Source organism: Podarcis tiliguerta (genome assembly GCF_965153285.1).
Source record: "Podarcis tiliguerta genome assembly, chromosome: 6".
NCBI lineage: Eukaryota > Metazoa > Chordata > Lepidosauria > Squamata > Lacertidae > Podarcis > Podarcis tiliguerta.
In genome coordinates, this window is record NC_139539.1 from 87,526,987 (window position 1) to 87,542,235 (window position 15,249).

At 44.2% G+C, this 15,249-nt stretch overlaps 1 protein-coding gene across 3 annotated transcripts in view; it reads right to left on the minus strand.

Moving 5' to 3' along the window:
* Window positions 1–15,249, minus strand: part of ADCY10 (adenylate cyclase 10) — a 75,603-nt gene that overhangs the window by 31,780 nt on the left and 28,574 nt on the right. For all 3 annotated transcript variants that reach the window (XM_083445260.1, XM_083445261.1, XM_083445259.1), the window contains exons 15-19: window positions 13,475–13,561; window positions 4,706–4,989; window positions 3,472–3,608; window positions 1,802–1,918; window positions 1,162–1,443 (exon numbers count right to left, since the gene is read on the minus strand). In XM_083445260.1, the coding sequence (XP_083301386.1) occupies window positions 1,162–1,443; window positions 1,802–1,918; window positions 3,472–3,608; window positions 4,706–4,989; window positions 13,475–13,561 (907 nt within the window). The remainder of the gene's footprint in view (window positions 1–1,161; window positions 1,444–1,801; window positions 1,919–3,471; window positions 3,609–4,705; window positions 4,990–13,474; window positions 13,562–15,249) is intronic.

Sequence of the window (15,249 nt, forward strand, 5' to 3'; positions counted from 1 at the left end):
CTCAACTTGTCACAGGGATTCGAACCGCCGACCTTCTGATCGGCAAGCCCTAGGCACTGTGGTTTTTAGACCACAGCATCACCCGTGTCCCTTCTTAAGCATTAGGACCAGCTAAACTCATGATTGATTAAGATAATTAAAAGCTGGTATCTAACACCGAGTAAATTGGCAAAAAAATAAAAATGTATAAATCTAAATCAAATAAGCATACGGCAGGTCCACGGAATAGGAATTGTCTGTGTGAGTATGTGTTTCAGGCTCAGAGACTCGGGTATTGCGAAGACATCCCTGCTCTCATTTCTGCTCCCTCTCTGGTGTGTTCTGCAACAGGAAAATGCATCCTGAAACACAGCAAGGGAAAGCAGCCTCACTGTTTTAAGCCACTAATACATACAGAGCTTAGGACTCCTTAAATACCGTATTTTTCGCTCTATAGGACGCACCCGACCATAGGACGCACCTTGTTTTAGAGGGGGGAAACAAGAAAAAAAATTCTCCCCCTCTCTGCTCAGCGCCCCTTCAGCGAAGCGGCAGGAGAAACGGAGCCCCTTCCATTTCTCCTCCCGCTTAGCTGAAGGGGCGCCACGCAGCTCTCCCTCTCTGCTGAAGCCTGGAGAGTCTTGCTCTCCCGGCTTCAGCGAAAGCAACCCGAAGCCTCCGGAGCGCAGTGGGACCTCCCACTGTGCTCCAGAGGTTTCAGGCAGCTATCTCTGAAGCCTTCGGAGCGCAGTGCAAGTTCCCGCTGCACTCCGGAGGCTTCAGGTTCCTTTCGCTGAAGCCAGGAGAGTCTATCCCTGAAGCCTGGAGAGCGAGAGGGGTCGGTGCGCACCGACCCCTCTCCTTCTCCAGGCTTCAGCGAAAGCAACGCAAAGCCTCCGGAGCGCGGAGGGAGCGCTCCCTCTGCGCTTCGGAGGCTTTGCGTTGCTATTGCTGAAGCCAAGGAGCCTGCATTCGTTCTATAGGACACACACACATTTCCCCTTAATTTTTGGAGGGGGAAAGTACGTCCTATAGAGCGAAAAATACAGTACATATACATTACCAGTTCGACATGAAATGCCCATATAGAAACACCCAAGATCTTGTGAAATCACCCTTTTCCTTTTGAGTAACCAACTTGGAATATTCTGGAAAGCATCAGTTTCCTAGGAATGTTCTTACCGGACTCTTGTCCCATTGATTTCACAGCTTTGGGGGAGAAGCAGAGCTCATTAGAAAGTTCATCCTGAATTTGGTTGGTGTTCATTTCTTTCCTTTCCCCATAACACTTGAAGATGTGAGATTCCACCAGGGCAGCCAAGGTCTGGTTCATCTTCATCTTGGTCCATTCAGGGAGGATGTGAAACAGCAACTCTGTAGAGAAGGTCACACCAATAATAGCTGCACATTTCACCACCATCTGCTCAGAAGGGTTCATGTTGTCCAACTCAGCCAGAGCAATCCCTAGACGGGGTGGGGGGGGGATTAAGTCATGAAGTGAGAAAACAGGCCAACATTAAAAATGCCGCCGAAGGATGAATAGCACAATCAAATGTCAGCTTTATCAGAGAGGAAAGCTGGATATTCTGTCTAAAATCCTTGACTTCTATAATTTGTACAAAGATACTCAGCTGGCTAAAAACCCCTCTCAGGGAATTTCCTCCATATGTGGTGGACCTGTTCTAAAGTGAAAGCCTTCTGGGAGACAATATATAACAAACTGAAAAAGGTTTTAAAATATAACTTTAATAAAAAGCCAAATGTCCCATGCTGTACATACTTCAGGAGGAAGGATTTCACAGAGACGGGCCCAATGCCTCACCTTTTAATGTCGGAGGGAGCATTATGTTGTGCATCTTCACATTCTGTGTGATGGTGCAAATGTATGAATCCGACTCACTGGAGGTCCTGGAGGTTTGAGTCTTGAGAGCAGTAACAGCTGCACGGAGAAAGAACAACAAGATAACAGGGTTTAAATACAGTGGTGCCTCGCAAAACGAAAAGAATCCGTTCCGCGAGTCTCTTCGTCTAGCGGTTTTTTCGTCTTGCGAAGCAAGCCCATTAGCGGATTAGCGCTATTAGCGGTTTAGCGGCTATTAGCGGCTATTAAAGGCTTAAGGGATTAGCGGATTAGCAAGACATTTTTGTCTTGCGAAGCAAGCCCATAGGAAATTCGTTTTGCGAAGCACCTCCAAAACGGAAAACCCTTTCGTCTAGCGGGTTTTCCGTCTTGCGATGCATTCGTCTTGTGGGGCACCACTGTACTGTGTTTTCAAGGGTTTGGGGAACAAATATCACAACTGGAGAGAGACCTGTTGGAATGTAATATAAAAGTGCTGTCTAAAATGTGTAAAATATTATTGGAATGGGGGACAAAGGATGAGCAAGTAAAATCCTCAATCAAACATTGGGCAATAGATATGGGTCATAATATAGATATGGAAGCATGGGAACAATTGTGGAATAGGGATATAAAATTTACAGCATATTATAATCAGAGAGAAAATGATATGAAAATGATATACCGATGGTATCTAACACCAAGTAAATTGTCAAAAATGTATAAATCTCAATCAAATAAGTGTTGGAAATGTAAAGAGAAAAAGGTTCTTTTTATCATATGGGGTGGTCTTGTAGTAAGGTTAAAGCTTACCAGGAAATGATATATAATGAATTGAAAAGGATGTTTAAAATAACGTTTGTAAAAAACCCCAGAAGCTTTTCTATTGGGAATTATAGGGACAGAACGACAGTACCTAAACTGTATAGAAACTTATTCATGTATGAGACTACAGCAGCAAGAATGTTACTCTCCCAGAAAGAAAGAAGCAGAAGTCCCAGCAAAGGAAGAATGGATATAAAAGCTTAGTCACGACTAAGCAGTATAATAAAATAATAGCAATAATAATAGCAATAATAATAATAATAATAATAATAATAATAATAATAATAATAATAATTTTATTATTTATACCCGCCCATCTGGCTGGGTTTCCCCAGCCACTCTGGGCGGCTCCCAACAGAATATTAAAAACACGATATAACATCAAACGTTAAAAACTTCCCTAAAATGGGAAGTTAGACTGGACTTCCGGTTGGCCGCGCGATTAATGGCGGATGGGAGTTCTTTCGGTTGAAAGAACGCCAGCGCTTTGAAGATTGGGGTGACCGCGAGAGCGTTGTGGAACCCCGAAAAAACCTCAGATTGAGCATTCTGAGGACCTGGTGTTCCTGCGGGTACCCCTTGTGACTCCCCTGCTCCCCGGTAAGCAGTGACTCCTCTTGGATTTCCCTGCAAAATCTGCTGGTCTGCGTCTTGTTGCACGGCCGGCTCCTGCTGCCGTTGCAGGCCAGCTGTGTGTCATTGAGCCTTTCCTAAAGGAGATGTTAGGATGCTGCCAAAATGGGAGAGCCATCACTAGCACTGAGCGCCGGCCATTCTACAGGAGAACTGGCACAGAAATCCACGCCAGTTAATAAGCGGCCGCTTACTGAAAAGGTTGTCCCATTCGTCTTCTCTCTCTTCGTCTTCCTCTAGCATGTGGAACTGAAGGACGTTGTTTAAGTGGAGGTTCCGCAGGAGTTCCTCGCAGTACAATGGGTTCCCATGGCTTCTTTGTATTAAGAACCTGGGGGCAGAGAGTCACAAGTGAGTTCTAGGATAAGGTTACCAGATTTTTTTTCAATGAATCCGGGGACACTTTAATTATTATTTTTTTAATTTGCATTTTATTTATTTGTTAACTTTCTTATATTAAATCGGTAAATGTTGTCATATTACATTACAGGACTTACTATAATATAATTTCCAACATGTATACAAAAATTATATACAAATTTTATATACCTAGAAAGAAAATGAAACAAAAAAGAAAGAACATAGAGAAAAAACAAAAACAATTTCCCCCCAAAAATAATATACATACCAACACACTAGACTTCCTGTCTTTCCTGTTGTATATTCCCTTTTTACAAATGAATGTACTCTTATTATTGTATATTTCTTTACATCAATATGTGCTCTTAGTCTCAGGTTACATATGCTTCAGGTTACATACGCTTCAGGTTACAGACTCCGCTAACCCTGCTTCAGGTTAAGAACTTTGCTTCAGGATGGGGACAGAAATCATGCTTTAGTGGCGTGGCGGCAGCAGGAGGCCCCATTAGCTAAAGTGGTGCTTCAGGTTAAGAACAGTTTTAGGTTAAGAACGGACCTCCGGAACGAATTAAGTACTTAACCCGAGGTACCACTGTAGTGATGTATGGAAGTGAGAGCTGGACCATAAAGAAGGCTGATTGCCAAAGAATTGATGCTTTTGAATTATGGTGCTGGAGGAGACTCTTGAGAGTCCCATGGACTGCAAGAAGATCAAACCTCTCCATTCTTAAGGAAATCAGCCCTGAGTGCTCACTGGAAGGACAGATCCTGAAGCTGAGGCTCCAATACTTTGGCCACCTCATGAGAAGAGAAGACTCCCTGGAAAAGACCCTAATGTTGGGAAAGATGGAGGGCACAAGGAGAAGGATGAGATGGTTGGACAGTGTTCTCGAAGCTACTAACATGAGTTTGACCAAACTGCGGGAGGCAGTGGAAGACAGGAGTGCCTGGCTCTTCTGGTCCATGGGGTCACGAAGAGTCAGACACAACTAAACGACTAAACAACAACAACAAAATGGTTCAAGAGAAAATTTTAAAAGATCCACTGCACAAGCACTTCCCACTTACGTCTCAAGCTCCCTGGCAATGCTGACCACCCCAAGATCTTGGCAGGCCTTCTGAACGATGACTGAAGGGGTCAACTCCCTTAGCTGAACATAGGTGGTGTCTTCGCTGCTCATGAGCCGCGCTGCGGCAGCGCAAGGCAGTCTCCCCTTGCGGGGTGATGGAGACAATGACATGACCACAAAGATGCCGATATCGCTTAGCAGGTTCTCCAGGAAGTCCCACGAGGCTGGGTCCATGAACTGAGCTTCATCAATGACAAAAATGAGAACTTCTTTCATCACTGCCTAAAATGACAACAAACCCCACAAAAAATGAAGTGATAACTCCTGCAGGGAGCTGTACTTTTTAACTCTTCCCTGCATTACCAGGAGCTTTTATCTTAGATGGTTCGTGTCCGGTACGCATTTTAAATTGTTTCATTTTTTCTTTACATTGCCTGGAAGGCATTCTAATAAATAAACTCACTGTTTAGCCTTTGATTTAGTCACTACAGATATTTGTTGTTGTTGTTCTTATTTTATTACTTATCGAATTTATAGCCCACTCTTCCAAAGAATGTACCTAGAGGCAGAAAACTGAATTTCCTTAATCCAGTCTGCATGATGCTGCTGGTGGTTTTTGTAGAGTGGGTTTTCTGGATCCCTGTGTATGCCTGAAACGGGATGCTTCCCCCCCCCCCCTTTAGATGGTCTGTGTCTGCCTGTTCCCTGGTATATCTCAGAGACACTGCGTAAGTGAAAAGTGCCTTACTTTGTGCCTTCTGTGCCCGTCCCTGGCACGGAAAGATCCCTAAGCTTAGCTGATGTCATGACCCCCTAATCTAACTATAAACTTCCCATGTTTATTACCACAGACTAGAAGAATGTTAAGTGCACTCTGTATAATCCCTGCGTAAGACACCCTATCTATCTTAGGTAGTTATCTCTGGTTGTGATGTTCTGTGCTCTCTCTCTCTCTGATGCGTATGTTCTATGTATGTAACATGTTCAATGCCTGAACGTTGTACCCACGTTGTTCACGCTGCTGGCTGCATCCAATCAGCAGCCACCATATATGGTGCTATTGAGCCCAATATACAATAAAAGGGACACTCCTAGCCTCCTGCTACGAGATGCCTCCCGGATATGATATCCCACCACGTCGTCTGTCGTTTATTCAACCCAACATCTGGTGACCCCGACGTGATCCTCCTCACTCCTCACTCGAAGCGCGCTAACAACTCGTGAGTACAATGGGGAAGAATTTGACAAAGTTGCAGAGAGAGCATGCCAAAGAACTGCATTACTTAGTCAAGCAGAGAGTGGTGGGTGTTCATATTAGTTTAAAAGATGTTGAAAAATTAATATGTGAAGTATCCTGCAGATGTTCCTGGTTGGCAGAGACTGGATCTCTGGAACCAGCAACGTGGCAGAAGATCGGGTCCTCCCTTTTTAAAGAACCCAGGGCTCCGATTCATTGTTTGCTCACTTGGAAGAAGTGCATGGAGGCTGTCTCCGATTTGGGACTAGACCCAGATTTGGGTCTGGACCTGTATCAGGACTGTCAGGCATCTCCGACAGCCCCTGCCATTTCGACCACAGCAGACAATCCCCCCCCATATCCAAACTGCTTACCTCCTACCCTTCCACCCCCCCCCCGGCCGGCCAAATGCCCCAACAAACTCAATTCCAACCCCCCCTTTCGCCTCAGCATGAAGGCATCCCATCCGCTCCTCCTCCCCCTCCTCCTCCTCTCCCTCCTCCTTCTCCTTCCATGCTTTCCCTTCCCCCCCCTCCTCCCCCTCCTCCTCCCCCCCCCTCCTCTCCCATTCTCGCCTGGAAATGCTCCTGCCCCAGTAGGAGCCGTGCGTGCAGCTATCTCGCAGGCACGGCAACAAGGTGATCTCTCTTTAGAAGAACAAACAAATTGGCCAGGAGATTTGCCATCCGCATTTCCAATTACCCAAGGTACTAACGGAATCCTCCATGAGCACTTGCCTTATTCTGTAATAAGGGATTTAAGGCGGGCAGTTGCTGATTCTGGGCTGAAATCTTCCTACGTGCTAGGAATGTTGGAGGCAATATCAACTTCTTATACTATGCTACCTCAGGATTGGAAGGACCTGATGCGTATGCTTTTAACTCCAGCTCAGTATGTGGTTTTTGAAAGTGAATTTAAGCATAGTGCTATGGCTATGGCTGATGTTAACCATACAGCCAACCAACTTTTCGGCGCTGGCACTTATGAGACCATAACGGTGCAGGCTGCGCTGACAAATGTACATTTCAGTCGCACTCCCACCTGCGTGCTACGTGCCTTCAAAAAGATCCCTGTCTCAGGCCAGTCCATGTCCTCCTTTGTGAACATAAAACAACAACATTCTGAGCCTTACCATCAATTCATAGATCGCTTGAAAGAAGCAATCACCAGGCAGATTGATAACACCACGGCTCAAAATGAACTAACTAAAAAATTGGCTTTTGAAAATGCAAACACAGACTGCAAAACTGCCTTGCAGTCCGTTATACGCCGCTTTAAATATGATCTGGCTGATATGATTAAAGCTTGTTCAGAAGTAGGTAGCCAAAGCCATGCTATGTCCCTGCTTGCTACTGCGCTTCAATCTAATAACAGGCCCACAGGCAATTGCTTTAACTGCAAACGCCCAGGCCATTTTGCTAAACAATGCAGGGCCCCTGGCGGGGGGGCCCACAAAAATGCTGATACTAACAACAAGGCTAGACCTTCCAAAAAATGCCCTAAGTGTGGAAAAGGCTACCATTGGGCAAACCAATGCAGGAGTTCGGGAAACTCCCAGGAGGCCCTGCTCTCGGGCCAGGAGAATTAGAGAGCCCACTGTCTTTAGTTTCTGCTACAGAAAGCTTTTCTAAAGCTACACCATCTGATACTACTATTGCAAAATTTTCTAAAGAAAAATCCTCTGACTTCACCATTGACTTAATCAATCAGGAAGACAAAGAGACTGTTTTACCTGGTGAAGTTGTGCTTATGCCCACCCAATTGGCGGGTCCCCTGCCCTCTAAGGTCGCAGGTATAATTTTACCCAAGCTTTCTGCGGGCAAAGAAGGCATCATGATTATCCCAGCAGTGTTAGCCCCAGATTATGTGGGCACTGTCATGGTTCAACTTTGGAGCCACATGCCCATGCAGCTGAAAAAGGGTGACACTTGGGCGCATTTGGTGATGCTCCCAGCCCACCCTTCTGTTTCAATGATGGATAGTAATTTGCACCAGCTCTCTTCTTTTTCTCCACAGCTTTTAGCGGTTGTAGAGAGAATCAATAAGCAGAAACTTCTTCGTAAGTATAAAATCAATGGTAAAATTCTGGAAGGTTTGATTGACACAGGAGCAGACGTTTCTGTCATTTCCACCAGTTGCTGGGACCCTACGTGGCCCCTCGAGTCCTCTTCCGCTGTGTGGGGTGTAGGAGGCACTCAAACCTCCGCAAAGAGTGTACACTGGCTGCCTGTCTCTCTGCCCAATAGCTCTATTATTATTGCTCATATTCAACCGTGCATTTTGAATATTCATCTGAATCTTTGGGGCAGAGACCTTTTGCAACAATTAGACGCTACTATTCAATTAAATGAGTAAATTTGCACTTCCCCTTAACTGGAAGTCTACTGCCCCCGTGTGGGTGGAACAATGGCCACTTGTTCTCATTTTCTGCCTCTCCTTTTTTTTTTCCCCTCTCGGCAGCCGCCCCCATTGGCGGTGCAACAACAACATCAAATGTATGGGAATCCTTTGCAGCAACCCTCAATGTTTCTTCCTTTTGTTTATCACAGCAGGTATCTGTGGGTGAAATTCTTGGCTCTTGCCTTATCCCTGTGTGCCATGACCCATCTGATATACAAAATGACACCTGGTTTTACACAACCCTACCTCAAAACGACTCCCTGCGTACTCTTGGCTACTCAGGTTATCATAATTGGGGTAACCAGGTGCGCAAGCGCCCCACCATGGCCGTGGACCTATTAACCCCGTACGTTGCGACATATAACATGACATGCGCACGTATGGTGAACTGCACTAAGAATAACTGTGTAAGAATGAGCAAGGATAACTTTAACTGCTCTTCTTATGTAAATATTTCCTATGTATATAAATACACTGAACTGCCTGCAGGATGGTTCTGGTCCTGCCCAGGTTACACATTCAATTACATTCCAGCAAACATTACCCATGGAACTCCCTGCTGCTTGAGTCGGTTGTCCATCATTTTACCAAAGAAACAACATCTATCCCGCCCTAGACATCGCCGCTCTGTTGAATTGACTAATGATTGTGATGATTCTGTTTCTCTTCCCAGCAGATCTGAATATATTTCTCTAGCCGTATCCCTTCTAGGTGTTCCAGGCTTGGCGGTACGGAACAGCCAGAACATTAATGCACTGGCCTGTTCTGCAGCGAAAATTATTAATTTCACCTCAAACGCTCTCCACCTGCTAAATACAGAACAGAGCGAGATACAACACGGCCTATTGCAAAATCGCGCCGCTATCGACTATCTCCTGATGCTTCATCATTATGGCTGTGAACAAGTGGATGCGATGTGCTGTTTCAATATTTCTGACAATTCTAAGGCCGTCAGAAATCAAATCTCTCACCTGCAAAACCTCACTCACCACATTAAACAGGACGTTGGATTCTCCAGCCTCTGGGATTCACTCACCCAGTGGCTCACCAACTGGCTGCCGAACTTAGACTGGCTTCGCAAACTCTTTCAATACGCTATTGTTATTATATGCATTTTAATTTTGTTATGCTGCTTCATTCAATGCATTCCTAGTCTCATACGTCTCTGCACTCAACTCTTCTCCCCCCCTCTACCTCCGCAAAAACTCATTGCCGCCCACTTTACTAAGTGGCAACAACAACCGTAGCTCTTGGAGGTAAATAGAAGCAAACTTATTTTGGGCAGGCGTCGGCAAACCACGTATCCCGAAATACTTTTGTTTTTTCTATCTTACCTCCACTAGTGAAACAAATACCTTCTATATAATAAAAGAAAGGGGGAGATGTAGAGTGGGTTTTCTGGATCCCTGTGTATGCCTGAAACGGGATGCTTTCCCCCCCCCTTTAGATGGTCTGTGTCTGCCTGTTCCCTGGTATATCTCAGAGACACTGCGTAAGTGAAAAGTGCCTTACTTTGTGCCTTCTGTGCCCGTCCCTGGCACGGAAAGATCCCTAAGCTTAGCTGATGTCATGACCCCCTAATCTAACTATAAACTTCCCATGTTTATTACCACAGACTAGAAGAATGTTAAGTGCACTCTGTATAATCCCTGCGTAAGACACCCTATCTATCTTAGGTAGTTATCTCTGGTTGTGATGTTCTGTGCTCTCTCTCTCTCTGATGCGTATGTTCTATGTATGTAACATGTTCAATGCCTGAACGTTGTACCCACGTTGTTCACGCTGCTGGCTGCATCCAATCAGCAGCCACCATATATGGTGCTATTGAGCCCAATATACAATAAAAGGGACACTCCTAGCCTCCTGCTACGAGATGCCTCCCGGATATGATATCCCACCACGTCGTCTGTCGTTTATTCAACCCAACAGGTTTTTAAAAAATCAACTGCAATATTTTCAAAACCACCCTGCAACCTGATGGTCCCCTCTCTTTCCTGTACAGTGGTGCCTCGCAAGACGAAAAGAATCCATTCCGCGAGTCTCTTCGTCTTGCGGTTTTTTTTGTCTTGCGAAGCAAGCCCATTAGCGGATTAGCGCTATTAGCGCTATTAGCGGTTTAGCGGCTATTAGTGGCTATTAAAGGCTTAAGGGATTAGCGGATTAGCTGCTAAAAGGCTATTAGCGGCTATTAAAGGCTTAAGGGATTAGCGGATTAGCTGCTAAAAGGCTATTAGCGGCTTAGATCAGCTGATAAGCGGCTTAGCCATCAGCTGTTAAGCGGCTTAGCGAACAGCTGTTAAGCGGCTTAGGGGCTTGGGAAAAAGGGGGGGGGAAACCCCAGGAATCGCAAGACATTTTCGTCTTGCGAAGCAAGCCCATAGCAAATTTGTTTTGCGAAGCACCTCCAAAACGGAAAACCCTTTCGTCTAGCGGGTTTTCCGTCTTGCGAGGCATTCGTCTTGCGGGGCACCACTGTAGTTACTACTATTTTCCAAAAAATAAATCAATGTACATTGATAGTATAATACAACACAACAACAACACCTACCATTAAAAACCACTAAGTCTCTTTATCATGGGCCATTCTTTCTTCATGGACAGCATTTAAAAATTCAGCCACTATTAAAGTGACTCGATCATCGCTGTCCACCAGCAGGTTCTGAACAGTTGGTTGTATAAAAATCTACCTATTAAATTTTAGGGCCTCGAATAATTGTCCTCTGGCATACCTGCCAAAATCACAGGAAAAAAATATATGCTCCAGAGTATCGGGTTCCTGCTTTCCGCATCTGCAGAGACGCTCTGATTCTGGGATATCTAAGTATCTTCCTCTCACTACCACCGAGGGAAACATGTTAAATCTGGCCAACATAAACAGCCTACAGGATTCATGTTTCTTCAGATTTGTCATGTATCCCTTTTGGAAATCTCTACACAAAGGGAGATTTAAGTGGATGGGAGAGCAGATGCTGTGCTTTGCAACCTCAAGCATGGTGAGAACACTTTTTTCTGTAAGGGTCTTCCTGATAGTTTCCCATATATCTTTTGGATCAGAGATTTCAAAGTCAGTTAGGGTGGTTTTTTTTTACTACTATTTTTCCTAATACTGTACTAGTCATTGTAAAACTAAAAAAAAAAAGCTTTCCCCCCTCCTTACGGCTGAAACCATGACCAAAGCAGTTTCCACACCATGATTAAAATGTGTGTCGCTGTTACGAGAGAATTACATGAAAATGATGTATAGATGGTATATTACACCAGTGAAAATGGCTAAGATGTTTAGGAAAGAAAATAATAGATGTTGGAGATGTATGGAAAAGGAAGGAACTTTTTATCATATGTGGTGGGAGTGTAAATGTATTAAAAACATTGGGAAATGATATATAATGAATTGGAAAAAATGTTTAAAATGAATTTTGTTAAACATCCTGAAGCCTTCTTGTTGGGTATTTCAAATCAAGAGCTGCCAAAAGAAAAATGGACACTGTTTATGTATGCCACAACAGCGGCTAGAATCTTAATTGCACAACATTGGAAGACAGAAGAGATACCATCAAAGGAACAATGGCAAGAAAAACTGATGAACTATGCAGAATTGGCTAAGCTAACAGATAAACTACAAGAGAAGGACAAAACGGACTTTAAAAGAGTCTGGGAACCATTTACAGTCTATTTGCAGAAAGAACAAAACGGACTGGGTTCATTGGCAGGTTTTGAATAAATGTTCACAACTTTATTACAGTAACATATACAGTGGTACCTCGGGTTACATATGCTTCAGGTTACATACGCTTCAGCTTACAGACTCCGCTAACCCAGAAATATTACCTCAGGTTAAGAACTTTGCTTCAGGATGAGAACAGAAATCGTGCAACGGCGGCACAGCAGCAGCAGGAGGCCCCATTAGCTAAAGTGGTGCTTCAGGTTAAGAACAGTTTCAGGTTAAGAACAGACCTCCAGAACGAATTAAGTTCTTAACCCGAGGTACCACTGTAATTTAGAGAAATGATAAGGGAAGTTACTTTTATATAAAAAATGCAGGAGACAATAAATAAAATCAGACAACTCAGTAGAGGGGGAGTTGAGGGAAGTCCGGGGGAAGAGAGGGTGAATAAATGTATATAATATGATGATTGAGATTTGTATTTTTATTTGTTATAAAATTCAATAAATATTCTTTTTTTAAAAATGTGTGGCTGTCAGGGGTGAGATAAAGATTGTATTGAGAAATGGATCCATGTCATAGGGACCCAAAGTTGATCAGCCATGTTTCAGTGGTTAGGATCTATGGGTTTGCCTAGAGATAGATTCCCATATACCATGGTCTGGTTCTACAAAATCAACTTCAAACCAGAAAGATTACGGCATCAACTGAATGCAGATGGTTCTGACGTTGTCGTGGGGTAGTAAATGTGATAGAGATCAGTGGGCCAGTCTTTCCTTTTTATATATAATTTTAATTAAATTTTCTATTTTACAATTTCAAATACTCGTTTTACATCCTTAAGATATCAGTGACTTCCCTTCATCTCTTTCCATGGTTCATTTCACATATCATAGAATCCCTGCATATTTTAAAAAAACTAAACCATTCAGTATTCCATTATTCCATCCATCATAACTTATTTACACTGTTGATTTTATCTTAATGCTGCCAGCGTTTTCAGCTGTACACAGTTATTTCCCATATATTCAATAAACGTTTTCCAATCTTCTCTAAGTGTATGTTCTTCTTGTTCTCTTATTCTATATGTTAAGTCTGCAAGTTGTGCATAGTCTGTCAACTTAAGTTGCCCCTCTTCTTTGGTTGGGACCTCAGACTCTCCTGAACTTGGGTCCCCAGGTGTTTTGGGACTACAACTCCCATCATCCCTAGCTAGCAGGACCAGTGGTCAGGGATGATGGGAATTGTAGTCCAAAAACAGCTGGAGACCCAAGTTTGGGAAACCCTGCAATGGGTGTTAGCCATACTTGGAGCAGACCCAATGAAATCAATGGACATACTTAGGTCCATTGATTTCATTGAGCCTACTCTGAGTAGGACCTAGTTGTATATCACCAAGCCAGTTTATTGGGAGCTGCCAAGAACATAATAACTGCTGCCCACCGTGCATGAAAAGTATCACTTACATTCTTTAGAATATTGACGAGAATGTTCTCCAGCTTTTCATTCTTTGCTTCATTACTCATTTTGGAAACCTCTTCTGATGTGGGGAACTGACCAGAGAAACCAAACAAAGAAATCACACATTGCTTTTGTTAGCAACAGAGAGTTCTACATTCCTTGTCAGAAGTGCATATGTTAAGAAGCAACCTCAAATCCATTTGAAGCCCCAAGGTACTGGTTTCTCACCCTGTGAACTTGGGACTCAGCCAGACTGATAAGGAAAAAAATGCTTTATATGTGTTGTATATGCATTATAAAGGTAAAGGCACCGCTGACCGGTAGGTCCAGTCGTGGACGACTCTGGGGTTGCGGCGCTCATCTCGCTTTATTGGCCGAGGGAGTCGGGTACAGCTTCCGGGTCATGTGGCCAGCATGACTAAGCTGCTTCTGGCAAACCAGAGCAGCGCACAGAAACGCTGTTTACCTTCCCGCCAGAGCGGTACCTATTTATCTACCTGCACTTTGACGTGCTTTCAAACTGCTAGGTTGGCAGGAGCAGGGACCGAGCAACAGGAGCTCACCCCGTCATGGGCATTTGAACCGCCAACCTTCTGATTGGCAAGCCCTAGGCTCTGTGGTTTAGACCACAGCACCACCCATGTCCCTCTATATGCATTATAGGCAAAGGTAAAAGACCCCTAGAAGGTTAAGTCCAGTCAAAGGTGACTATGGGGTTGTGGCGCTCATCTCACTTTCAGGCCGAGGGACTCAGCATTTGTCCACAGACAGCTTTCTGGGTCATGTGGCCAGCATGACTAAACTGCTTCTGGCGCAAAGGAACACCATAACGGAAACTAGAGCACATGGAAACGCCATTTACCGTTTTGGGGATGCTGGCGGCGCTGTGGTCTAAACAGCTGAGCCTCTTGGGTTTGCCGATTGGAAGGTCGGCGGTTCGAATCCATGCAACAGGGTGAGCTCCTGTTGCTCTGTCCCAGCTCCTGCCAACCTACCAGTTCAAAAGCACACCGGTGCAAGTAGATAAATAGGTACCGCTGTGGCGGGAAGGTAAATGGCCTAGGATCTCTGTTTCAATGGTTGCTTTAGCTGAGAGGCCTGAAATACTGGGAGCTGGACTATTCAGGGCTCTTTTATTTTGCGTAACTACAGTCAGCAACAAGGAAGAAAACATCGGTGGGAGTGTCAAATTCATTTAGCTGCCACAATAGGAGTGTTTTTCACTTCTTCATTGCCTTCTGTAGTGTATTAGTGCTACTGGTTTGCCACCCCAGAAACTGCCTGAGGTGCCATCTGCCCTCTCCATTTAAAACAACACCATACAATTTTAATCAGTCATGGCTTCCCCCAGAGTATCCTGCAAAATGCAGTTTAAGGGTTCTTATGAGAGATGTTAGGAGACATCTCCCATTCCCCTCAATGAGATATAATTTCCAGAGTTTTCTGAGAAGAACAGAGAATCTTCTGCAAACCAACATGGTTGCAGCTTTTTTTATATACTATGTCAATGTATTTTATATTAGTTTGTGCTATCGGAATACGTAAAACAAACAAACAAACTGTTATGAACTAACCTTGGATCCTAGAACAATAGGCAAGTAGGATCCTAGAATGCAACAACTGATTGGCTTGCAGGAGAAGACCAATCAGGCTCCAGGAGGGAAGCAGAATCAGCCTATTAGGCTGGTAGGATCGTAGAATGCAACAACTGATTGGCCTGCAGAAAAAGACCAATCAGGCTCCAGGAGGGAAGCAGAATCAGCCAATCAGATGGGACTCA